The sequence below is a fragment of the Miniopterus natalensis genome, chromosome 2 (genome assembly GCF_054644295.1).
Source record: "Miniopterus natalensis isolate mMinNat1 chromosome 2, mMinNat1.hap1, whole genome shotgun sequence".
Lineage (NCBI taxonomy): Eukaryota > Metazoa > Chordata > Mammalia > Chiroptera > Miniopteridae > Miniopterus > Miniopterus natalensis.
Window position 1 is genome coordinate 23,351,712 of NC_142082.1, and position 27,700 is coordinate 23,379,411.

Below are 27,700 nucleotides of genomic sequence, written 5' to 3' on the forward strand. Positions count from 1 at the left end.
GGATTAAAAAAATTGGCCCTAGTTGGGTGGCTCAGTTGGTTAAAGCATTAACTCACTACACTAAGGTTATAGGTTCAATCTCCAGTCGGGACACATGCAAAAATCAACCAATGGATGCATAAATAAGTGGAACAACAAATCAATGTCTCTCGCTCTCTCTCCTAACCCTCTCTAAAATCAATAAATAAAAATGAGCAATAAATATTAACATCAAGGCTCATTATTCAAAGATTAACTAGAACTTTTCCTTATAACAAATACACACACACTCTACAAGGTTGGGCAAAAGTAGGTTTACAGTTGTTTGTATGGGAAATAATACAATAATTAATAAATAATATTACAAGAATAAATTCTGTGTTTTGTGCACTCACAACTGTAAACCTATTTTTGCCTCACCCTGTATATTTTAGCAATCCTTTTCAAAATAGATTTACATATGCATATACTTGAATTAAAAACACCAAAATAAGTACACAAACACTTTTTAACACTTCTAATATCTCTATAAACATAAAACAACAAACTGAGATTAATGGTTACAAATACAACAGTCAAAGTATAATACCCATAAAATAAGAGTCAAAGAGAACTGCAATATGAAAATGACTCCTACACTTTAAAACAGAGAGGCACTAGTGAATACAAGTAGATAGCTCTACTATGAAGGTGGGGGACAAGGGGAACAGAAGAAATTTTTTCCCGAAGGTAGCATTAAAGGTCAAGACTTTATTTGGGGGGGGGGGGGGGGGCGGCGCGTTTCCAAGCTTTCACATTTTTAACAATAGTAAATACAACAATTTAATACTGTCTAAAAATTTTTTATGTTATTAAATTATCCAAATGACTTTGGACCTCTGGGGTGTGCAAAAAATATTGGCATTGCCTATACTTCCATTTCCCCCAATTTACTTTTGCCAAACTTTGTTAGTTAAATTTTTAACATAAACTTACTGAAAATGCTCTTAAAGATATTTTTATCATATAGCAATAAAAAATGTAAGCAAAATTAAGTATCCTTAAACCTTTTTAAATTCAGAATTCATCTCTGAATCACTTTTCTGTTCAGAGTTGCCAGTGCTCATTTTGTGTTTTTGTTGTTATTGTTTGTTTTAGGGGTATCATTCTTTGGACCACCCAGGGTGTCAGTGATGCAGTAATTCTTAAAAGACTATTTCACTCTAGTCTCCAGAATTTTCTTCCAAGAATATTAGCCCATTTTGCACGTTTTGATGCTAACACTTTTTTTTTTATTAAAACATATCTTTATTGATTTCAGAAAGGGGAAAGGAGGGAGGGAGAGAGAGATAGAAACATCAATGATGAGAGTCATTGATCGGCTGCCTAACCCGCAACCTGGGCATGTGCCCTGACTGGGAATCGAACCCCAATCTCCTGGATCCTAGGTGGATGCTCAACCACTGAGCCACGCCCGGCCGGGTGATGCTAACACTTTCTTGATCTTACCAGAAGGTATCCACAGAAAGTTTCTATGAACAAACCAGGACTCATATAATCCTAAAATGGTTTGTGGATCCCCAAATTTTTATCAGTCTTTCTTCAACAGTTTAAAACACTACTTCAGTAAAAAGATGCCATCAGCACTGTTTGGATACTTGATAGAGGCTTTAGAGGCTATTTTTTGAAAGAGAGAAAGAGAGAGAGAGAGAGGGAGTAAAACAAAACAGTCTGTTATGAAAATAAGAGAGATGTCAGCCATATTGTTGACTCATCTAACAGCAGGTTTTGTATTCATCTCTACTATCTGGCACATAGTAAGAACTCCATAAATTCAAAGGCATACTGAATGAAACCCCAACATTTTCCAGTCAGCTTGATAGTGCTGAGATAAAAGTTCAGGCATTTCATTCATCTGTTCTATGAGTATTTCAAACTATGAGCCAGGCCCCTTGACAGACACTGTGAAATTAAGAAATAAAAAACAGCCCTTGCCTTTAATTCCAGTAGGAGAGGCATATGAATAGACAATCATAATACAGGTAGAAAAACATCATAGCATCAGCATGCCTAACATAGGATGAGAATATGTTACGTTCATAAAGAAAGTCATCTTACCAAGTAATGACAGTGGATATAGGTCAAGGAGGTTTAAGACATGAGTATTCGCTATTTTTGTTTTTGCATGGAGTAGTGTATAAAAGAATGACATTCCAAGGAGAGATACAAATAAAAACTGAAAGGCAAGAGAGTGTGTTAACTACAAGGAACTGCAATATGTTGAAAGACAGAGGGTTTAAAAGAGTATGGCCACTAATGAAGTTCCATAAAGGCTAAGGAGCCTGAACTTTACCAAGAAGGTACAGAAATCCACTAGTCTTAAGGATTTTAAACAAGGAGAGGGCATGATATTTTTAGAGAGAGTAATAGAACAAAAGTATAGAGGTGAGCCCCAAAAGTCTAGACTGGAGTCTGCTAGACAGCATTAGCTCCATGAGGGCAGGGATTTTTATCCATTTGGTTCACTGCTCAATCTCCAGCACTTAGAAGAGTACCTACCACATGTCAAATATCATTAAATATTTATTGAATGAATGAAGGGAAACCAGCTGAAAGACAGGTAGAAAGAAAAGAACTGAACTAAAGCAATGGGAAACAGATACGAGGCATGACTAACGCTGTTAAATAGCAATTTTTTTTTTTTTTTAGCCTCACCCAACGATATTTTTTCCATTGCTTTTCAGAGAGAGTGGAAGGGAAAGACAGAAACATCGATGTGAGAGAAACGTATCGATTGGTTGCCTCTGCACGCACCACAACCAGGAGCAGGGATAGAGCCTGCAACCGAGGTATGTGTCCTTGGCCAGAATTGAACCCGAGACCCTTCAGTCCACGGGCTGACACCTTAACCATTGAGCCAAACTGGCTAGGGCAGCGATTTCTTTTTTAATTGTAAGTATTCAACATCACCTTTCCCTTCTACTGATGCAGCTCAAAGAGACTAACAATATTGTAAATTCTAAGCTCTGCAAAAAAACCCAAGTTTACTAAAGAGCTATAAAAATATCATAGAAAACTGTTCCTAGTGGCAATATTAAAATGAAATCACAATTACTTAATTTATAGTCAGGACTATAGTTACTCTCCATCTCTGCTGAGGTCAGAAAATTATTTGAGTCAACATTTAACAAGTGTTCAAAATATGCACAACAATCAACAAACAAGTGCTGGAGAGGATGTGAAGAAAGGGAACCCTTGTGCACTGTTGGTAGGAATGCAGACTGGTGCAGCCACTGTGGAAAGCAGTACGGAGTTACCTCAAAAAATTAAAAATGGAACTGTCTTATGACCCAGCAATTCCACTTCTGGGAATTTATCAGAAGGAACCCAAAACAGTAATTTGAAAGACTATATAAACACTTATGTTCTTTGCAGTGTTATTTACAATAGCCAAAATTGGGAAGCAGCCCAAGTGTCCATCAGTAGATAAGTGGAGAAAAAATGGTGGTACATTTACACAATGGAATACTACTTAGCTATAAAAAAGAAAAGAAATAAATCTTACCCTTTGTGACAGCATGAATGGAATTTGAGAGCTTTACGCTAAGCCAGTAAGGGAATGGCAAGTACCATATAATTTTACTCATATGTGGAATCTAATGAACAAAATGAACTAACAAGCAAAACAGAGACAGACTCATAGCGAGCAAGCTGAAAGCTGGGGGGGAGGGAGGGGGCAGGCACTTGGTGAAGGATGGGGGTGGACACAGACCAAAAAAGAAAAAGAAAAGTAAAACTCATGGACATGAACAACAATGTAGTGATGAGGGGGGGGGGTGCTGGAGAAGGGTATAAGGAGGATAAGTGGTGATGGACAGGGGTTTGGCTTGGAGTGGTGAACATACAATACAGTGTAGAGATGATGTGTTGTAGAATTGTGCACCTGAAACCTGTATAATTTTGTTAACCAGTGTCATCCCAATAAATTCAATTAAAAAAAAAAAAAGTAATAAAAAATTTAAAATATGCAGAACAAGCTCTTAGGTGCTTAAACTGAAACAAGATGAATTTGGCGTGGAAATATATTCCTAGCCAAGAACCAGTAACATCTGGTTAATCAGTAAATGTTAAATAGTCTCTTCTGCATATCTATAAAGACAGCCTGCAGATATTTAGGGAAAGTCATTTAATGTCTTCTCATATGTAAAAATAAGGGTTTGAATTGAAAGAATTCCTAAGACTTTTAGTTCTATAATTAAAAGATTCTCACCTATAAGAGATAGCCTCTTTACTGAGAGGCCTTACATTTGTTTACACGTTATTTTGAAAGTGCTCCTCTTTTTAACTCCAAGAAAATTTTAAGACTCTTATGTGCAAGGAACATTTTTTTCTTAATTTTCCTCAGTACATAATAAACTGCTTTGCAGAGAGGTCAGAAGGGAGGGAAAGTAACATCTCCTAAGGGTTTAATATTTACCAGTGCTATACTAGGTGCTATCAGATACAGTGTTTCTTATCATCTCCAAAATTGTGCACAATATCATGACCCCTATGGAGAAACTGAGGGGCAAAGAGGTTAAGTACTTTGCCCAAGACCACACAACTGGTTAAGTGGTAAAACCAGAAAGCAAACTCCAGAGCTCACACATTCTATCTGCTACCCCAAATGATGGTACCTGATTTGAATGTCCAAAGATGCCCATGCTGTTCAGAGCAGGGCTGGGCAAACTATAGCCTTCAAACCAAATCTAGTCCACCAGATGCTTTGTAAATAAAGTATTATTGGAACTCACACCTGTTTGTTTACATATTGCCTATGGCTGTTTGCGCAGAGTTGAGTAGTTAGGTCAGAGACTACATGGCCCACAAAGCCTGAAGTATTTACTATCTGACCCTTTACAGAAAAAGTTTGCCAACACCTGTTTTAGACTAACAATCAATTCAATCAAAGCTCCATTGTACACCCAATTAGGAACATAGATGTCAACGTATCAGGCAAATTGGTTTTAATATCTTCATAAACCTGTTTAAAAAGCAGGATTTGTAGTTAGATTCTCAGAGCTCCCTGGACTTATCCATCACCACTTCATATACTTTCTTATTTCCATGGCTTCCCCACCTAATTGAGAGCAGGCTATCTATCTGGCATTCTGGTTATAATCCTAATACCTAGCATAGTGCCTAGGACACAGACATTAAATGGAAATCTGAATGAATGTCTGAAAATAGGCACATGATTTAAAACAGTCAAGAGTAATGAAGAGATTCAGTACTACAGAAACTTGAAATATATTCAACATGTGTTTTGTGCAAAAGTGGAATACTTGGGAGCTTGTTAGAAATATGAAATCTCAGGCTTCACCAAAGACCTATAACTACATTTTAACAAGATCCCCAGATGAACATTTGAAAAGCAGTGCTATACAAAATGGTGCTTACTTATATTAAAGTCATTAGTTTGATTCCCAATATGGGACAGGTCACTATGCATGGGAAAAAACTACAAGGCTTCATCCTTACCATAATCTTGAGCTTCAATATACAAAATAAAGACCTACACTGACAACTTTAACTTGTTCTTTAATTGGGGGAAGAGAGAGACATTGTTACTAAAAAATAGGGCCAAACAGGGGAACTGTTCAAATATTTTGCCTCTTCCAAAAAATATGACCAGAGAACATCCATCCTAATTTAAATGGATTATAGAGAATATGAAAAACTATCTAGATGATTGTTTCTATGTCCTGTTAGAACTGATCTGTCTTCATGAAAACTTCAAATAGTCTTCAGAATATTATGACAGTATCTTGTGGGTTAATAAATTGATTTGTTTTGTTTTGTTGTTTTACTGGAAAAAGAAGAGGGAAGTCAGCACTACTTCCTGCTGTTTATTTTTAAAAACAAAGGCTAAAAACACCATTGGAGCTACAATTTACTCAGGCTAAAAATAGTCTTTAAAAAGGTAGTTGCTTGGTGAATTTGGTGATTTAGGTACAATTACTACTCCTCTTTTACAGAAAAGGAAAGTGAAGCTCATGGAGGGTAAAGTAACTTAAAGGTCAAACAACAAGTAAGTGATGAGGCTAAGATCATACTCTTCTACAAGCCCTAAACTAATTAGAATTAATGTTGTATTAATTCAGGGAGTACTTTAAACTACTACACCAATTCACCAGAATTTCAGTTTATCTCAACTATGAGTTCAAAGTGTGTGTTTTTCTTTTGACCACCACCCCACTAGCCTCTATATTGCAGTTCATATACTTAAGCTATATTACCTTGGGCAAATCACTTGACCTCTACGAGCCTGTTTCAACTATAAAATATAAAACCTCCTTAAAGCATTATTATAACCTAAATATAGTATGTAGCGTATAATATTTATTCAAAAGTATATAGGTTTTCAAATACAAGTACTACATAACATGCACTTAAAAAGACTGACCAACAAGGACACACTAAATCATCTATTAAATAGGGTTTCCCTGCCATCAGTAGAAAATAGGCTAAGATTTTTATTTGGTGGGGAGGCATCATTCTATAGGACAGAAACCTACCAGTATAGGCAACTGCTCATAAGAGAGACTCAACAAAAATACTTAAATATTTGTTTTGTTTTGTTTTAATCCTTACCCAAGGATATTTTTCTATTGATTTTTTTTTAGAGAGTAGAAGGGAGGGAGGGAAGGAGGGAAAGAGAGAGAGAAAAACATCAATGTGAGAGAGAGACATCTACTGGTTGCCTCCCCCACATGGAATCGAAACTGCAACCCAGGCACGTGCCCTTGAGCAGAAATTGAACCTGCAACCCTTTGGTGCGCAGCCAAAGCTCTAACCACTGAGCAATACCCGCCATGGCAAAAAAAAACACCCACAAAACCTAGATATTTCTTAAAGCAACATCATAACAGTTAAAAAAAAAAAGTACACCTCAACAAATTTCTGATTACCTCTAAGGATTGTTTTTTAAGTAACTGGCTTAAGACAGCCTATCTATACAGGTTGTCGCTTGTCACTGGAGGTTGACAGAACAAACGCCAACGAGAATGAAAGAATGGAGTCAAAAATGGATAATGATTCTTCATTTATCAGACTGCCAAAGATCAAAAAGTCTGATACCACTATGTTTCCATGGGCATAGGGAAACAAGTACTCTCATATACTTGTTGGTGAATCCCTATGAAGAAAAATTTAGAAATACAAAATTACAAAGACATACATTCTTTGACCCAATTACTCCACTACTAGGAACTTAAAAGTAAATAATGTATGAAGGAGATTATTCAATTTACTACTGTTTATAATCATAGAAAATTGGAAATAGGAGATTAAAGATGGCGGCGGACTGAGTGGAAGCTACACTGGCACTCTCCCGGGACCAAACTGGAATTACAACTAAAATATAGAAAAACCATCCTGAATAATCAATTGCAACTGAAGACTAGCTCAAGAGCACCCTCATAACCAATGACCTAAAGCAGAGACCGCATAGAGCCTGGTAGGAAGTACAGAGGCGCAACAGGGCTGGCTGGCCTCCCACAGGCAGCAGCTGAAGGTCCAGAGGGATATCTCAGCTGTGGGGATTCCCACTGAGGACTCTGGGGCTTAATCCCAGGCTGGGATTCCCGGCCCAGAGCACCAGAACTGAGAAAGGAGCCCACATAACATCTGGCTGTGAAAAGCAGCAGGGTTTCTGTCTGCCAGGGAGAGATGGCTAGAAATGCAGGCACCCTCTTAAAGAGCCAACACACAAAGTTTCGTGTGTAGCCATTCACCTTGGGCTCCAGCAGGAGGGCAGAGTGGACTGGAGCTGTGTGAGGAGAATCTGGGGTTGTAGGCTCTGGAGATTGAGATCAGAAGGCACCCATCTGGACTCCTATGCCGAGTCATTCCCCCATACTGCACAGGACATCTTTCTCAGGCAGACAATTTGCTGCTTTTGCCTGGAGGGGAAGCAACTGCCCCACTCTGCTGGAAAACCTCTCACCCTACTCAGAGGAGTTTCTACATCCTGAGGTTCCTTAAGAGACTGATAACAACGAGCTGCCCCACCCAGTGGAGTTTCTACAGCCTAAAGCTCATTAAGAGAATCAGATTAGTCAGCCTGCAGGCAGAGGCAGACCTCAGAGTGCTTTGAGTCTTTGCCTGATCTGCTTCTGGACCCGAGCCTTGGAAAAGCATACTTTGGTGTGTACCTTGGTCCCGTCTAACAGGACAAGTAGAGGAGACCTCAAGCCATGGGTTGTTGATAGCTCCAAACAGTGTATTCAGGGCTAGTCACAAACTGTGTCTGATGTTGGCCTGCACCAGAGACCCTCCAAAAAGACTGACAGTCCTGGCTGATCTACCTAACACAGAAACAAACAAGCAGCCAAAATGGGGAGACAAAAAAACAAGCCCCAAATGAAAGAACAAAAGAAGTATCCAGAAAAAGTTAAATGAAATGGAGATAGGCGATCTATCAGATATGGAGTTCAGAATACTGATTGTAAGGATACTCAACAGCATGAAAAAAGATATGGAAACTATGAAGGTAACTAAGAATGACATAACATAAATAAATAATACACTGGAAGGAATAAACAGTAGATTAGAGGAAGTTGAGGATCAGATCAGCGAATTAGAAGACAGGGTAGAAAAAAATCAACTCAATCAGAGACCCAAAAAGAAAAAACAATTAAAAAAACAGGAGGACAGTTTAAGGGAGCTGTGGGACAACATGAAATGTAATATTTGTATTATAGCAATGTCAAAAGAGGTCGAAAAGTAAGCAAGAGTTAGAGAACCTATTTGAAGAAATAATGGCAGAAAACTTCCCTAACCTGGTGAAGGAAAAAGTCACACAAGTTCAGGAGGCACACAGAGTCCCAAGCAAGAGGAATCCAAAGAAGCCCACACCCAGACATATCATAATTAAAATGCCAAAACTTCAAGACAAAGAGAGAATATTAAACACAGCAAGAGAAAAGCAATCAGTTACCTATGAAGGAGCTCCCATAAGGTTGTCAGCTGACTTCTCATCAGAAACTCTACAGGCCAGAAGGGAATGGCATGAAGTATTCATGATAATGCAAAACAAGGATCTGAAACCAAGACTACTCTATCCATCTATCAAAACAGATGGTGAAATAAAGAGCTTCCCAGACAAAAAAAAAAAAGGCTAAAGGAGTTTATCACCACCAAACAAGCACTGCGGGAAATGTTAAAGGAACTGCTGTAATTAGAAGTAGAAATAGAAGCACTGCAAGATATGTTAAAGGGACTGCTGTAATAATAAGAAGAAATAGAGAGAGAAACATAGGCATAAAGAACTAAAATGGCAATAAATACGGACCTATCAATAATAACCTTAAAGAGTTTAAGGGAGAGATCAACAACAAACAGCCACAGTCATGGACTTTAACACCCCACTGACTTCACTGGATAGATCTTCCAGACAAAAAGTCAACACAGAAACAGTGACTAAATGGCACACTAGATCAGATGGATTTAACAGATATTTACAGAACATTTCACCCCAAAGCTGCAGAATATACATTCCTCACATGGGTCTTTCTCAAAGATAGACCACATGTTAGGACATAAAACAAGTCTCTACAAGTTCAAGAAGACTGAAGTTATATCAAGCATCTCAGATCACAATGGCATGAAATTAGAAATCAACTACAGTAAAAACACTCAAAAACATTCAAACACATAGAGGCTAAATAGCATGTTATTAAAAAATGAATGGGTTACCAGTAAGATCAAGAAAGAAATAAAAAACTTCCTGGAAACAAATGAAAATGAACATCCAACAACCCAAAATCTATGGGACACAGTGAAAGCAGTCCTAAAAGGGAAGTTCACAGCACTGCAGGCCTACCTCAAAAAGCAAGAAAAATGTAGCTAAAGGAGTGCGGGACTTGAAAGAGACATGGGCTCTAGTTCCATTTATTCCCTTAACTAACCACATAACTCTGCATGAAAAAAACCTGAGTATCATAGCATCTGGACTGTCTTCCTTACTATGAAAATGTTATATAAAATATAAGTGAAAGCAAAATCCTTTATAATCTGTGAGACACTTCAGAAACATGTTATTACTACCCATATGAAGTTTTGGAGAAAAATACTTTATTTCCCCTTTTCCTTCTCTGGCTTTCCTGGCTGAAGTTAAGAGTTCTCTGCTTAGCTAAAGTTATCACAAACAAAATTATTTTTATCATTCTTTCAAAGATAGTAGATGATGGAGCCAACCCACTTGTAAAGCATTACAAGAGAGTAAAAGATGTTTTTACTGAAAATTACATATATAAAATCCCAAACAGACAAAAGCAGGTATTCAACAGCAACTAAAAGTTGGAGCTTACACAGTACATTTACCAAGGCCTTGATGCTCTTACAAATTAGGGTTAATGAGAGCAACAGGCGGCCTAGGTAGGATGGCAGCAACTAGGGCAAAAAGGGCCAACACAGAGTAGAGCTACAGAAGTGACAACAGTTATGGTTGTCAAGCTTGGTCACCTTGCAGCCATCTTAATGATATCCTTTGCTAGTGCTCTAAGTTTGAAGTTGTTTGTTTAAAATCTTGGCCTATTCTTATGCAATGAGAAAAATGTGTTTACCTCTGCCACCACTGATGTTACTTACCCTGTAGTATAATTCTTCAGATAAAACATATTCTTTCTTCTACCATTAAAAGGGAAAAAAAGATAAATGTATCCTGCTGGCTTAGAGGTTACCTTAACCATATAAAATGCTAATGAATGTTTGCTGGGGAGAGCAGTGACTTCAAAACAAAGATCTAAAAGTTAGACATGTGATTTGGTGTTTTATTCCTATTCAATTAAACATTTATTATGGGCCTACAATGTTTTGCTTCTAGACCTTGGTACATGCTGTTCCCTTTGCAGGAACTACTCTCTTTTCCACCCCACCCATGTGCTTCCCCACCTCACTAACCTCTCACATGTGACTTCCTCTGAGAAGACTTCCCTAACTTCCCCCACTCCCTGTGCTTCCACCACACTGTTTTTCCCATCAGAGCACTTATCACTGTGTGTGTTAATCACAGGGACTGTATCTCCTTTACTCATGACGTAATCACTGGGCTGGCACCTGGAAGATGTTCCATAAATACCTGTAAAGCATACCGAACATTGTGCTAGATAAACAGGTATACAAAGATGAAAAGCAAGATCCTAAATTCACTGTATAGTAGGAGAGACAGGCTAAAGCAATACAATGTAAAATAAGCTATGATGGAGGTATGTACAAGATATCAGGGGCATAAAGAGAGCTGAGTCAGCCTGGAAGCAGGATAGGAGGAAGGGAAGGAAGAAGAGGAAAAAGTGTATGCCTAATCTAAGTCTGCAAGGTTAAATTAGAGCTAACTGGTGAAGAAGAGGGAAAGAATGATCATTTGAACGAGAGATAAACATAGGAGCAAGAGAAAATAAGGCGGATGTGAGGAACTGCAAGTAGTTTGAACTATGCAGTGGTTCTCAAGCCTTAGCAAGCCTCTGATTAACAGGGAGGGTTTATTAACATACAAGTTGCTGGATCCCCACCCCCTAGTTGGTGATTCCGTAGGCCAGGAATATGCCCCAAGAATTTGCATTTCAAACAAGTTTTCAGATGATACTACTACTATTTCTAGTCCCAGGACCACACTTTGAGAGTCATGGTATTGCGGAACACGGAGAGCATATGAAAAAGCAGCAGTAGACAAGATTGGAGCAATGAAGGGGGGGAAGAAGCAAGTTAAAAATAAAATACTATGCCATGGAATTTGGCCCTGAAGGATTTTAATAAAAGAAGTTTAATTTTAGAACGATGATAATAATAGCTAACATTTATAGAGCACTGGACTTCATATAATAGCTGTATTAGCCATATGTGGCTATTTCAATTAAATTACAATTAAATAAAATTGAAAGTTCAGTTCTTCAGTCAACCAGCCACTTTTCAAAAGATGGCTACTGTACTGAGCACAGATAAAGAACATTCTATTATTGCACAAATCTCTATTATTAGACAATAATGATATGTACTGACTCATTAAATCTTCACAAGTTCATTATGAGATAGGCACTGCATTATCCCCATTTTATAGAAAGAAATATGGCAAAGAAAGATTAAACAAATCACCCAAGGTCATAAAACACGTAGTACCAATATGAGGTGCGAATCCATATGGTCTGGTTCTTGAGCCTGTGTTCTTAATCGCTTCTTAATAAGATCATTCTTGGCAATAATGGGGACTGGAGGGAAATGATGCTAGGGGAAGGAAAACCAGTGAGGAAGCTACTAGGGTAAATCAGGAGAGAAATGACAAGAGTAGCAGCTGGAATGGAGAAGAGGTTAATTAACAGAGATGTTAAAGTAGAAAAAATGGGGATGAACCCTGGCCAGTGTGGCTCATTTGGTCGGAGTGTCGTCCTGTATACAGAACGCGGCGGGTTGATTCCCAGTCAGGGCATATACCCAGGTTGCAGATTCGATCCTGGTTGGATTTTTCTCTCTCACTTGGATGTTTCTTTCCCCCCTTCCTCTCTCTAAAATCAATAAAAAACAAACATATCCTCCAGTGAGGATTTTAAAAAAATAAAAAGATGGGGATCAACTAGAATCGAATCCAAAAAAGGTGCAAATGAGGTGAAGGAGATAACACCAAAGTTTTAGTCATCAGAGTCAACAGCAATGCCTCCCACCACAGTAAGAAATCAGAAGAGCAAGTTGGAGTGATAAATTCCATCTGGGTCATGATGAATTTGAAGTGACTGAGATAAGACACTACATAGTGGAATGATAACTCCAGAGTGAAAAAAAGAGATGTCTAGATTCAGATATGAATTTAGTACAGAGGAGAAAAGTCTAGAGATAACTCAGGAAGGTTGAAACAATAGGAAGTGGGCAAAGAACAGAACCTTTGGGAATACAACAAGTAAGATTTTTTAAAAATGCAAAAGATAAAAAGCCAGTAAACTGAAAATGAGTTACCAGAAAGATGGAAGGAGAAGGGGAAGACACCTAGAAAGAAAGAATTATCCCAGAAGTTAAGTGAGGAGAGAATATGGCCGACAAGTTCTAAATGCTGCTGAGAGGTCAGGTAAGATAGAGACTGAAAACTGCTCACAAGAGCTCTAAATGGTGCTCTAGGGCCAAAGGCCAGATTGCTACGATTAGAGGTCACAAATTTCTAAGTGGCACCCCACCAAATGATTTGTGCAATTTTCTTCAAAATGATAAAGAGCCCCATATAGGAGCAGAGAAAAAATGGTTAGCTAATTTCAAGGTTTGGGTTCGTCAAGTAGATGCAAGAGTAAAGTGAGTAACTGAGGTGATAAACCACAACGCCAAGTCATTAGAAGAAAAGGCAAACATCTGAGTACAGGGGCACCCATCAGAATCACATAGGGAACCCTTCTCCAAACTATGTGTGTACTGTCTGAGACCCTGATGAGATAAAACAGCAAGTGCAGTTGAAGTTAGGAGAGAAAGGTAGAAGGCCAGGGCAGTTATGGTCAGGGAATGGGATAAAACAAAATTTAGGTTTCCAGAGGTACACTGTCCTGGATTCAAAATGTGCTCATGAGAGTAGGTGTGATGTTGTTTCCTGTATTTGCCTGAATTTCAATTATTAGGTAAAAAGTAGCTACTCCTTCTGTCCCCTGACTTCCTAAGCCACTTCCCACTACAGAGATGTTGGTTCTAAGCATTAGAGCAGTAGTTCTCAAGCCTGGTTGTACATTATTTGCACATGAAGGTTAAAAACAAAACAAAAGTGAAATATGGGCCCTACTGCTAGAGTCTAATTTAATTGGTTTGGTGTTTACTATTTTAAGGTTCCTCTGGCAATTCTAAAGTGGATTTAGTGTCAAGACCACTGCTTTAAAAAGAACAGGGCTTTAGATTTATGCTATAAAATTAGAGAAAAACTTCCCTAGCCAGTTTTCTCAGTGGTTAGAGTGTCAGCCTGCAGACAGAAAGGTACCAGGTTCAATTCCAGCCAAGGGCAGATATCTCGGTTGCAGGCTCAATTCCCAGCCCTTGTCAGGGCACATGCAGGAGGCAATCAATTGATGTGTCTCTCTCACACTGATGTTTCTCTCTCCCCCCCGCGTTCCACTTTCTCTGAAAAGCAATGGAAAAAATATCCTCAGATAAGGATTAAAAAAAAAAAAAAATTTTTAAAGAAAAACTGACTGGCATGAGAAGAAATGTAATAACTAAAGCAGGAAACTAGTGAAAGAGAATCTAAACTGTTTACTAAGTCAGATATTTAAAGATGTCCTGAAAAGTTGGGAAACCACTAAAGAACAGCATCACACTCAACACACACAAAAATGTAATGTTTCCAATAGTTCTGTTACAGGTTCTAGAAAAAGCAGGAATTCAATGCTTCACTATAGGCCAATGACTAAGAAAAAAGAAAAACCTGCACTCTACTACGCAGGAAGAACTGAAAACCAACACTTAACACCAGCTCTCCTAGGTCAAGGACAGTTCACAATTCCCTGGAGGAAAAAGCAGCCATAGTATAAGCATAATAACACCCCGCATACATGGAATTCCCCTCTCCTCAAAAGGTATACAGCAAAGGAATCAGCTGTCTTTCACATATACAAAGATTTTTTGTTTAGCTCCCAGATTTTCTTTCTACATCATTTTCTCCTTAACAAGTTTTACCAATAATCTTAAAACCACCAATTATTTTACAAATAACTGTCTCCAACCTAGCCTTTATTTGCCGCTATTTTGCTAAGTTCTATGACAAACTAATGCAGAGATAAACTGTTACCACAAAGACCAAAAATGGCATAAAAACCAAATATGATCTGTTGCCTGCTACCTTCCCTGTAAGGTTTGTGGACTGGTATTACAACCCTCCCAGAATCAAGATACTACATATACATAACAATGCATGACAGACTATATTCTTTTTTTTTTTTTAATTGTATTTATTGATTTGAGAGAGAGAGAGAAATATCTATTTGTTGTTCCACTTATTTATACATTTATAGGTTGACTCTTGTATATGCCCTGACCAGTAATCAAATCCACAACCTAGACATATTGGGAGGATGCTCTAACCAACTGAGCAACCTGGCCAAGGGCTTAAACTGTATGCTCTGAATCCACCCATACTTAATGCCTTTATTAAATTCTTATTATGAATTACTTCACTGATTAATAGACTTGTACTTTCCTATTTCAGTCTTAAATTTTTTAAGTTCTAACCAATTATCCAAGTCACTCAGAAGTCATCTGTGTTGTAGACTTTCTGAAAATCAGACTTAACTGTAAGCAGACTTTTTTTTTCAAAACTCAAGTACTGTTTTTTGCAGCATTAAGATCACTCAACATGTTCTTCTAACAATACTTAGCGAGGTAGGCCCTCCTTGGGGCGCACCCACTCAAATCTCCTTTTCGAGTAAATTTTCTTTCTCTTAAACTCTAAGGGTCCCCATGAGACTTGCAACCAGGGAAGCAATGGGCAGCAGCAGCTCATCCTGGGCTAACCTCCTGAACCTGTCTCCAAGGTCCCCTTTCCTCTGACTTTCTGATGAGCTGACAGCAGCCCTGCTTTGGCTCCCTTCTTTCCCATAACGTTTATAGAGAGCCAAAGCACCCCAGCCTAGGCTTTCTCCCCTGTTGCTTCTTCTATCCTAGGCCCTTCCTTGTTTCATTGTCCCCAACTTTAATAAATGTACTCTCAAAATAAAATAAAATTAATAATAATAATATTTAGCTCAACACATAAGACAACTTTCTAATTCCTCTAATTTGGGCAATAAGAAAGTAGTCTCCCCCTAACCCCACTCCCCCCAAAAATGTTTTGACTTTTAGAGTATATAGCTATCTTCAGACATTGAAATAACCAGACTTACATATTTGTGGTTTACAAAAACCACCAAAATTCTCTAGACCACGGTTTCGGTCTATGGTTTCCATGAGGAAGAGTGTTCTAACTACATTAGTTTATACTCATTGCTCTCTTAATACTATAAAGCAGTACTACAGTCTAATGAAAAAAGCAAAGAACAGAGAATGCCCTGACCACTTCTCCCAGATGTGATTAACTGGCTGTGTGGCACGCAACAAGACACTTAAATCTCCTTGGCCTTCAGTTTCACTACTTGTGAAATAAAATTAGAATCACTGTTACCCAAGGTTACTATAAAATTCTACAAAATGCAGAAGACTCAATTCGTTCTAAGAATTTATCTATACTTTGTAAACATAATATAATCCAACTACAAAATAAACCTTAATCAACACTACACCCTAACTTACTTTTTCTTAGCAAGTCTTATTTTTTTTAATTGCTGGCAGTTAAAAATTACTTTGACCCAGAATGGCATTCTGCAAATCTAAATGCTACACTATTATAACCTCTATGCTTAATTTCAACCCTTAACCAAGTAGTGCCTTACTACAAACTGTTTCTTCACCTGTTCCCTAATGAAGTTAAAAGTAATTCTTTGAACTTGAATTTACAGTTATGTATAGTACTGATGAAAGCCATCTGTTGGGAACTATGACTTTCCTGTCAAAGGAAAAACCAGAAAGAAACAGCCTAGATATTCCTGGGAACCAGCTGCAGCTGAATGAATCCTAATCCTGCTCCAGCTGGGAAAAGCAGAAGAGTGAAGTCCCTCCTGGTCTAATTCATTTGCTACAGGTCCTTTGTGAACTGACACGACACTGAATAGCCAATTGGTAAACAACTGGACCAGAATGAGGCTCTTAATAATTCCTACACATAAGCTAAGAACCAAGTCAGTGTAAAAAATATACTGTCTCCAATATTCTAAATAGAAAGAGAGGGGGAAAAAACCTGTCAAGGAAATTCTTACAATCTCAAGAGGCCTGGAATGATTTTTTTTTTTTTACAGATTCATCAAACAGTTCTTGTTATCTATTCTCTTTCACAGTATTAAAAGTAAATGTAATGTGAAACAGTGCTGGCCCATGTGTCAAGATGAACTAAATAAAAAACAGGCAGCAAAGATAAAGAAAAAGATAACGTATTTTGCATACATTCATTTTCCATTTGGTGTTTTATGAGAAGCAATAATGAAAATTTGTATCATTAAGCATTATTAAAGAGCTATTATATAAATATATTATGCCCATAAAACTTAACCATGTAAAGTTCCTTTGAGACGTCAACAAGAAAGTACATGTTAAAGCACTCAGAACAGGGCCCAACATATTGTTAGCCTTTAACAAATGTTAGCTATTAATAGGTTTCTATATGCAACTACTTACATTCTCTTAACCTACTGATGCAGGGCAAAGAAAGAGGTGAAGATGCTTAGATCTTCTAGATCTCTATTCCTGAAGCAATTTGTAGTATATGATGTTTTTACTTATTTCTTCTCTTTATTTCATCCACTGATGAGAAGTTAACCCAAAACAGAGTAAAGTGCTAGAAACTCTAAGAAAAATGTTTAGGTATGTGCATAGAAGTTTTGGGTATAGTAGTTTTGATTAGCAATGACTAAACCAAAGGTTGTTCAGTAGCTCAAGTTTTCTTTCAGGGTATGTTATGTGCTGAAAATTACCAAAACACATGGAGCTCATAGGCTAATTAGAAGACCAAAAAATATCTGTACAGTTGATTGTATCTAAACATATGTTGCACTACTGCCAGAGTTGTTTTTGAATTTCTGTTTTTGTCTTTTTTAAAAATATGAACAAGTCTACTGAGACAGTCAATTAATTCCTAACTACATTTATATTTAATCTGCATCTCAATGACTTGTTAATAACATATTTTTATTTCTAGCCAGCTTTTCCTCAGGGTGCAGAACATTCAGTCACCAAAAAATGATATAAACAATAATATATAAAAATTGTAATTTATATATAAGTATATAAAATTGAGAAATATATAAGAAATATATAAAAATTGTAATTATTGAGATCAATCCGTTGCAAACTCAGTAACATTACAAAATCTACATTATCCATGTCACTATGTCCTTACTATGACACAAAAAATAAGGTCCACTACATATGGTTAGGATAATTTTCTCTAAAATAATCCTTCTGATAGGACCTAAATCCTAAATGCATTGTTCATGGTAGGCATCTAAATGTTTGCTGAGTGAATAATAAATAAATGAAGTAAATGAGCAAATTATCTTACAGTAATATTTATATTTCAAAAGAAAAGAAATTTACGAGGAACTTGTTATTTAAGCCAGTTACGCACTATAACCCTCATTTATATCCCACAATTTAAGGAAAAGCAACATTCTGTCCCAAATGAAAATACTCTATTACAGCCATGCATCTAATCCCAAACTGCAAATGATAAAACTTAAGCAACAACTGAAATGAAAATAAACTTAGAAATTATTTTTTAAGAAAAGAATAAAACAAAATGTTACGTAGACAAGCTATTTTTTATGTACCTCAGGTATACAAAACTAGATTATTCATAATCTTTGGTTTCTGATACATTCTTATCACTGGTTGAAAGTCAGTTTTAGAATTCATTCTATGACAGAAAGAGAAAAAAGGGACACAGTGAATCGGCGAGGGAAGAATGTATCCTTTCACAATTAAGAGAAGGTACTATTAAGTTAATATGAAGAACATTCACAATTATGTATTTGAGTGCAGTGATAGGCATTATATATAACAACTCCCAAGGGGCAATAGGTATAACTGTTACAATAAATCTGGAGCCAGACTGCCCAAGTTCAAATCCTAGCTCTGTCACCTAATATCTGACTTGGATAAGGTACTGAACTTCTTTTATGCCTCAGTTTCTTCATCTGTAAAATAACAGTACCTATCCTCATTGAGTTGTATGAGGATTAAATGAGTTAATAAAGTTAGCTTTAAAGTAATGCCTGGCATACAGTAAACATATGACTAAGTTAAGTAAATAAATTCACCAACTACTACAACCTAAAGCTTGCTCAAGATATTTCTCTTAGAACATGGTTAAACTTTTAAATCACAGTATCCCACAGTTTCTCCTCACTATCTATCACTGTGAAAACATACTTAAGTTCAAGTGTTTGACAAAAACTCTTAAAAATATTCTACACAGCTCATCTCATTGAAAAGAGCAAAAACCACTGAGCTGCTGAAAATCTAACCTACAGGTCTATAGTTCTTTCCAAAGGTTAAGACAGAAATATAAATAAATACAAAGTTAGAACTGATACAGAAAAAATTGAAGAGGAACTTACTTAAGTCACTCCATATAGGCCCTAAATTTCTTCTGTCAACCCGTGGCTGACCAGACCAATAGATATGTTTGCATTCCACAGAAAATACCACCATTTTAGTTCCAAGCCATTTCAGTTTTAAGCAGAGTGCCTAGCCCACAGAAGATACCCAATACCTATTTGCTGAATTAATTAATGCCTAAAAGTGAAGCTACTTCTGGCCTACACTTTTCCTCTCTCCATCACTGTCAAAAATACACTCTGGATACTTTTTTTGAAAATATCTAGGTTCATAACAGGAAGCCAATCAATTCCACGTAGGGATCCATTGGCTAGTTTAAAAAAGAGGAAGTAGTTAAAATACAATGAAAGAAGACATACACTGTTACCTGTTTAGAGGAGGAATAATTCCTCACCCTAGAGTTCATTGTATTATGATTTTGAATGTGAGCTTTTCATACCTTCAGGGAAAGTCGCTCAGGAAATTCACTACTGAAAATAAGGCTACATTTAAAAACATAAACAGATCCTATCAACTCTAATTTTGTAGATATTATCATGAAATTAATTTTCCAATAAGACCAATACACATACATAAGTTTGCTCAATGAAACTCAATTTTCCCAAATGTATACTCCAAATTTAGTTATTTCAATTAACAACACTATATATTAAAGTTATGTAACCAAAAACATATTTCTAACCAAAGCATACCAGCAGATCTCTACTAGATAAATCTCAGCTCAGCTGCAAAATGATGATTGTTGGGTTAGATGGTTCCCAAGGTTCCTTTCAAAAGTAAAATCCTAGGCTAATAGGACTCAGATTTGTCCTACTCTGCACTGCACTAAACTACCATTTTAAAATATGGCTAATTTTTTTAAATTAAAATATCTACCTCAAGCAAGGGAAATTATAATACAAGCAAGCACTCAGATGTTCGAAGAAGAACTTAATACCCAATTCATAGATATGATACTGAATTTATTCTAAACTACAAAGTTTCCATGCAGTTATTAACCTGAAGACCATTTAAAAACAGTTGTAGGAATCAACTGTTATACTTCAATTCACTTCAGCCATATGTGATTAAGAAACAGTTCTCCCAGGTAAGAGTTCTTACAGCACTGAACAGAATAAAGCATTTTTAGTCACCTGTCCACCTTGAATATTCAATAACACACTCACAATAAATGCTTAAATGATACAGAGCCATGTAACAAATGTGATTCTCTATCAGAATCACTTTAAGGGTAATAACAGTAAGAAAATGTTTCTATTTCAGAGTTCACAGAGAAAATTCAACTCTAAAATAGATCTCTAACAACGTCAAAGAAAAATACTGTTAATTTTCCATCATTATTTAAACAAAAATCTATCGATGAGTTATTAACTGCAGTAAATTCAGATGAAATCTCAAATATTTATAGTATTCAATGTTAACTTTACAATCTTCTCATCCTAGAAGCAGACCCCATGATCTTAAGCAAAATGAAGGTTATTTTACTATTGTATACAAGGTGTACAACAACTTAAATTACTACAACTTTCCACAGAACTACAATTCAGAGCAACTGAAATATACAGCAAGGACACTAGGTCAATGTAAGAAAACAGCTATTAACAAAATTCTTCCCATCCCCAAATATCTACTTAAGGACCAAAATTTACTGTTAAGAAGGCATACTTTCAACTGCACAAAATAACAGCATAAAACATAGCGCAGGAAGGTATATCATCTGTGAATCAAAACTCTCAACTCCCCAGAACTTTACTAAAACATGTAAAATACTTTATTCCTGGCCATGTAGTTACACCTGTCATAAATAACATTTAGGACTCATCATGTGCAAAGAAATAATATACAACAGAAAGTTAGAACACAAACAGGAGAAATAAGAACTGCTAAATTTGCTTAGCTATTACTATGGATCAGGAGAATCAGTTTCATTCTTATCTAATGATAATCTGCAACAAAAATGGAAAAAGGAAAGAAAACAGGTTCTCAGAGCCACCTGCTTGTTTCAAATTCATGTCTCCAGCATTTGGCTGCTTATTAACTGGCAGCAGCACAGTATAAGAACTTTTATGCAACAATTTTAAAGTTGTATACTACTTTTTAATTCTAAACTAAACATGTTTTTTTAGGTAGATCAATAGCCTACACTTTGAATCTTAGGCATCAAACATTTCAAAATATCAGAACAATTAGCATCCATTGAGTTCTCATACCTAGAACTCACCAGTAAAAACTAGAGCTGATCATTTCACAAGTCTCCAAACACAAAACTTGTGTAACTTCTATATTACTTCCTAGAAATGCGACTTTGTAGCATGCTACATCATCAGCTCTATGAACATGACGCATGTACCATTCTCACCTTATCCTTTTCATGTGGAAGGAGTGATACTGGAGGTAAAGAGGAAAGAGACTCACAACTCTCTTTCCCATCCACACTGGTTGCTTTAGTGTTGAGCCGATAAAGAGGTCCATCTTTAAGGAGTCTGCCATGGCCAACGGCACGTTTAATAGCCAATCGTAATTGCTGGTGAAAACCAGAGGCAGCACTGCCTCCAAATAATGCAGACACATCCTTCTGACCTTTCAAAAAACGTTCAATGCTTTTCAAGGTTGAGCCACCGGCCTCTGCCAAGCCATCAACCGCCCGCTTGATCAGTTTATTCCAATCTACATTTTGTTTATTGTCCAATTTTCCATGGTTTCGAGGTTTAGGAAGTGCTATTCGCCCAGGGTTATCAGGATCTTTATAGGAATTGAGACCTTTATTTGAAACTTTTAAAATTGTTCCATCTTTAACACTCAACTCCAATTGTTCTAAAACAGTTTTACGATCCAAGCCATGGGATGAAGACACTGCATTGCATATCCTTTCTTCTGAAGGACGCTGTTTCTGCTTCTTCACTTTTTTGATGGCCTCCAAAATCCATTCCGTATACAGCGGGTTAGCGAGTTTTACCATGATGAAGGATTCGTATATCCATAGAGTCGTTATCCCTTATCCTGATGCTGAGTAAGTTTTATACCATGGAAAACAACATTCTCGGAGGCTGGGAACCAGTTAACCATAGCATACAAGTTTTCTGGCCTAAGTCCTTCCTCCTTTCACAAAAGAGAATACCTCCCCACTTTACTTTAGAAACCTAAGCAACCTGTTATTTGAAATGTCTTCAAACTTCCCAATAAATTTCTCAATAGCACCACACATGGGTCTCTTCATAAAGTTGTAAAAACTCAAGAACATCTCATTCCCAGCAGAAAAATGTGCATCTTATGCCTGAAAAAAAAATAAAGCAAAGTCAGTTTTCTATCAAGGCCCATTTTGTGAATAAGCTATAACTGAAACATCCTGGTCTTTAAAAGCAATCAAAAGCAAGTGTTTACTGAGCACCTGTAGGAGTTTTAACATGTTTCTATCAACATTCCAAAACAATCATGTATGTAAACCACTGAGATAAAAATGAAAAGAAAAGAAAAAGCTGAATAATTAGGATACAGTAAGGAAACAAAATGAGATGTACTATGAATGACCTTAGGCTACAAGTAACCAGAGACTGCTGGTTATTCTGTGCTCCACAATCTCTGCTCACCAGTCTATGAACTGAAACTCTTCCCTGACATCTTTCCCCAAGAAACTATTCAACACTTCAACAAGTATCTGGACTAGTAGAAAGAATTCTGAAATGAAAGAAAGAGTGAATCTTTCATCTTTTAAAATTCCAGACATTCAGACTGGACAAAAACAGTCAATTAGACAGAAAACCATTGAGAACATGTTAACTATTTCATGTATTCAAGAAACAACAAATACAATTTACACAGACCAACTTCATATTTTAAGTACAATATGACTTTAAACATTCCAAGTGGAAATGAAAGTAATACTGAAAATAGTCAAGTGTGAAAAGTACTTAAGGAATTTTAAATAATCCAATTTCATTCAAATTTTAAGAATTACATGCCAATAGCCTCACATAGTTAAACATATTCAATATACTTGAAGGGAGAAAGAACTGTCAAAATATTCATAACCAATCTACAGATAAACTATAAATGAAAAAGGCCCAGAATCTCTGTGTTCAAATGCATACACTACATATGAAATGTATAGTATAGAAAAAAATGTTTGTGGGTCTAAAGAGATATCATGCAGATTCAAGATTCCTGTCCCGAAATAAACATCAATAAATAAAACACATATAAATAAACTGCCTCTCCAGGATCAAAGTCAGTATTATTCTTTCAGACAAAAGAACCTGGCAGATAAAAGTCTTTTAAAAATCACCAAAATAGTGAATTCTCAACCTAAATAACTCCTTTGCTTACAAAAATAAATTTAACTTAAGTGTTTTTAAGAATAAGACCTCTGCTCTTATTCTGAGGAGCATTTACATTGCAACATAAACAATGCTAGAAAAATGGCTCCAGAGCAATTATTCTTAAGAGTGACATTAAAATCCAAAGGAAAACCATAGATGTTAGTAAAGGAATAGGACTATTAACTCTGATAGGAAAGAAAAGGCTTAAATAAACACTCGAACCTGAGCCAAGATTTATTTTTAAATTATCTGACTAAAAAGAAGCCCCCTGAGAGAGCTATGCTTCATTTTGGTGAGAGTCTCAAGAGGACAGAAATCATAGTATTATTACTCCACGAAAGTTCATTATGTAGACATTAACGCTGAACTAAATGAGAAGCTACAACCTGAGTTTAAGAAACTAGGAACGTCCTAATTGATTATGCTTACAGGTAAAAGAATAAATGACAGTTACTCATTGTCTTGCGGCCGAGATTTTCACCAGTCTCCAGGTCTTCCGAAAGCAAAGCGCCTGCAGACTTGAACTTTTATCTGTGAAAGTACACCAGCCGCTGGAGAGAAAGCACAACTTGCTTCCGACAGTCCTTCTCGGTCTCCATTCCCCACCCCCAAACACATCTTCGCGCTCTCTTTTTAAAAGAGCAAGAAACTTTAAAAACTTGAAACAGCACAACCCTGCAGCTTGCCAACGAGTACGCCGTTCCCATTAAATGGAAACAGAACCCAAGGACTAAATTAACAATGAAATCACGTGAAGGAGTTAAGAGCAACGTATCTCCCATTCCCAGCTCCTTCAAATCCTAAGCGCGACAGAGGCCGCTTCCAAGGAGGGTTTGGGGCTCGCAGGCTGCCCAGGAAGCCTGACAGGTTGGGCAGCTCCTGTCCAAACCGCCCGACGGTTGACAGGCAGCCCGCCGCCTCCCCTCCCGGCGCCCGGGCTGACAGCCCGACAGACACAACACCACACGTGCTGCCTCCTCCGCACCACAACACCCGCCAGCCTGTCACCCCCACTTGCCGCCACAGCCTCGCTGAGATCTCCGCACACCGGGCCCGAGCCGGAGAGCGAGCGCCGGGGAGCGCGGGCAGGAGGGGCCGCGGACGGCTTGGGCGCCGAGAGGCCGGGCGCAGGTGGGGCCAGGGCGGTGGGCGCGCCCCCCAGGGAGAGCGGGCTCGCCGGCACAACCCAGCCCGAGGCTCCGCGGCCTGGGCCGCTCGCCGCACGCCCACCCGCGACACTCGCGGCTGCGCCCGGCCGGCAGGCGGGCGGCGGGAGAGTTGGGCCTGCTGCGCGCGGGCCGCGGGGCGGGGGGAACCCGGCGCCGGCCGGGCGCGAGGGGGCGGCCGCGGCGCCCCAGCCCGAGGCCTGGCGCAGAGCAGCGGGAGGCGGCGCAGGCCGCGGCGGGGCCTGCAGCGGCCCGCCGACCCCGCGAGGCGGCTAAGCGGGCCCCGGAACGGCTCAGCCTCAGGCTCACCGGCCGAGGGAGGTTGGGGGTGGTCCCTCGGCTACTTACCGGGGGCGAAGAGAGCCGGGATCCCGGGGCCCCGGGCCGGACCGCGGAGATGCCCCAAACTGACACGACCGCCATCTTGGAGACAGTGAGCTCCGGCCGGGGGGAGGGGAGGCGAAGGGACGGAACAGCCGCGGGGGGAGGGGAAGCGTCGCGAGGGAACGGCGGCCTGGGGGAGGGAGCGGGAACAGCCTGGGAGGGAGGTGAGGGGGAGGGGGAGGGAGAGAGAGCGCGGGAGGGGGGCTGCGAAGGAGCGGGAATAGCTGGGCTGTGAGCGGGGGAAAGGCCGGAGGGCGGGGCGGTATAAGAGGGAAGAGCCGGCCGGGCGGGTCACGTGGGGCCGGTACAAAAGGCCAAAGCTAAAGTGGGAGGAGGACCTGGTGGGGCTGGAGGCCAACGACTCGGAGCTCCTTCTCGCCTTTCTCACGCGGTCAGGTCTGGCGGATACTCGGGAGTGAAAGGAGGTGGTGTATCCCCATTACACAGCTGGGATAACTGACGGCAGGCGCAAGGGCGGGGTGGTATCCGTGTAGCACGGAAATCCGGTGGCCAGACGGAATCTGAACTCTTGATGGCGTCTGTGTTTACAGTTAGCAGATCCTCCCTGCCCACTTCTGTGCCCTCACCCCACTTCCACAGCGACTCTCCCGGAACCTGAGGTCGGGAGCTGGGTCGGCGGGGGAAGGGGCAAGGGCAAGGGGGAAGTTGCCTCCCTTCACCCTTCATTTTCAGTTGGCGTCACTCACCCCACACATCTGACTCCTACTGTAGGAAAAACAGTAGGTGCGAGATGGGGACAGAGGGTAGGAACTTCGACACCGCTGTCAAGCTCTTTGTCAAGTCTGCCCAATGATTTCATTCTCCCCTCAACTGAGAGACTTCTTGGACCTTTCATAGCAAACAGCATAGACCAGTGTCCTGAGACTTGCAAAGGTCACTCAGATTTTGTGGCACACTTCTGGGTTTGGAGCCTACATCTGTCTTATTCCAGCGGCTGTCTTCTGCTCGCCCTGTGCAGAATTGCTCTTGTCCGAAATTATGGCTGAACCACGAACTGGCACTTTTTTATGGCCTTTCTGTCCTCTACTGGCTGCAAGGGTTTCTTTGTCTTGTCTCACATCTAGTTTAAACTCCTTGAGGCAGAGATTGAGTCATACTTCTTCCTCTTTTTTTTTTTCTTTTCTTTTTTTTACTGCATTCACTGGAAAGGCCATAAATGACAAATAAAAAGACATACTAAATGCTTAATAACTTTGAGTGTGTTTTCCTGCTACTTGAGCTTTATTTGCTTCCTGACCCCTATGTAGACTGTCCCCTAACACCTCATTTTATCCAAGTTTTATCTTTTAAAGACCACCCTCTCACTGCCTTAACTTCGATGTTTACTTTATGAACTTTTGTTGTATTGACCATTTGCCCCATTCGTTTGGTATTTCATGTGTGGCCCTTGTATACATTTTACTAATGCATTCCTATATATGCTGATCTAGGGTGCCTTTTTGCATCTTCTGTGGCAGTGTTGTACAAGCAGCACAGACTCAAAAAACAAACAAAACAAAAACATTGCTAGTGAATGAACAATTTTCAGCCACTAAGAGGTGGAATTTCTACCCCCAACTCAAGTCCTCCTTGTTTATACCTCAACCTATACCTTCCTATCTCTATAGCTTTTCTCTTCCCTAATTCTTAGACTGTCTAGACTATTCAATAATAACATAAAAACATATCTTCAGATGATGGTCCAGCCAACTCAATATCCTAGCACTGACACTGATAACCTAAGTGTGGTGTAATGAGGTTTACTGAATCACCCTCCTTCCTAGCCCCAGCCCCAAATTAGGAGAGAAATTTAGAGATATAAGGTAATCTATTAGAAAATATATTTTCCATCCTAGATTAATCAGACAGATGGATTCTCAGGTAAAATGGGAGCTATTTGTAATGGAAGTATAGGAATTTTTTTAAAAGGTTTTTATTTCCCAAAGATGACAAATAAAATCATATTAATAGAAAGAAAATTAGTTCTTCATGTGAGACTAATGTGTGGTCTTCAGAAGAAAAGTAATGTGTACAGAGATGAGCTGTTTTCCTTTGGGTGATTTAGAAGAAAACTAACCACAACCATTCCTGTGAAAAGACCAAACTGTTGTTTAAGCACACAGTAGCAAGAATTTAAAACAATTTGCAACAACAAAGCACAGTTAGCTTTTCAAACAGCTTCCATAGAGAGTCTTTGCTTTACATTTGCATTACTTAAGAACACATTGTGGAGGACTCCTCAAAATAAAAGGTTTGCAACAAAGACATGTTAAAGTCCTCCTCTTTTGCATGTTAGAAACAATCCACAGCACTGAAAGCACAGTTTTTCTTTTTTTTTTTTTAATCCTCACCCTAGGATATTTTTTCCATTGATTTTTTTTAGAGAGGGGAGGGGAGGAAGGAGGGGGAAGGAAAGAAAGAGAGAAACATGGTGTGAGAGAGACACACCCGCAACCCAGGTACAAGCCCTTCACCAGGAAACGAACCTCTAACCACTAAGCCAAACTGGCCAGGGCTAGGACAGCTTTTCTTGCTTCAAGCTTCACTCAGAACCCTGCCCTGCAGGGCTGGCAGCTAAAAGTTACTTCCCTCTTCCACATTTTGCTTTAGGAATCCCTGCCTTTTCAGTTGTAGTTGGTAACTATTTTTTTCAGTCTAGCTAAGCCTAAAACAAGG

The 27,700-nt window shown here is 38.8% G+C and overlaps 1 protein-coding gene across 3 annotated transcripts in view; it reads right to left on the minus strand.

The window, feature by feature from the left end:
- The window catches only part of KAT6A (lysine acetyltransferase 6A), a 103,461-nt gene extending 78,391 nt beyond the window's left edge, over nucleotides 1–25,070 (minus strand). For 2 of the 3 annotated variants that reach the window (XM_087814191.1, XM_087814190.1), the window contains exons 1-2: nucleotides 24,989–25,070; nucleotides 21,518–22,432 (exon numbers count right to left, since the gene is read on the minus strand). In XM_087814191.1, the coding sequence (XP_087670317.1) occupies nucleotides 21,518–22,117 (600 nt within the window). In that variant the 5' untranslated portion in view covers nucleotides 22,118–22,432; nucleotides 24,989–25,070. Of the gene's footprint in view, nucleotides 1–21,517; nucleotides 22,433–23,928; nucleotides 24,064–24,988 lie in introns of those variants that run through there. The other variant, XM_016195617.2, reaches the window with a different exon arrangement.
- Nucleotides 25,071–27,700: the final 2,630 nt, after the last annotated feature.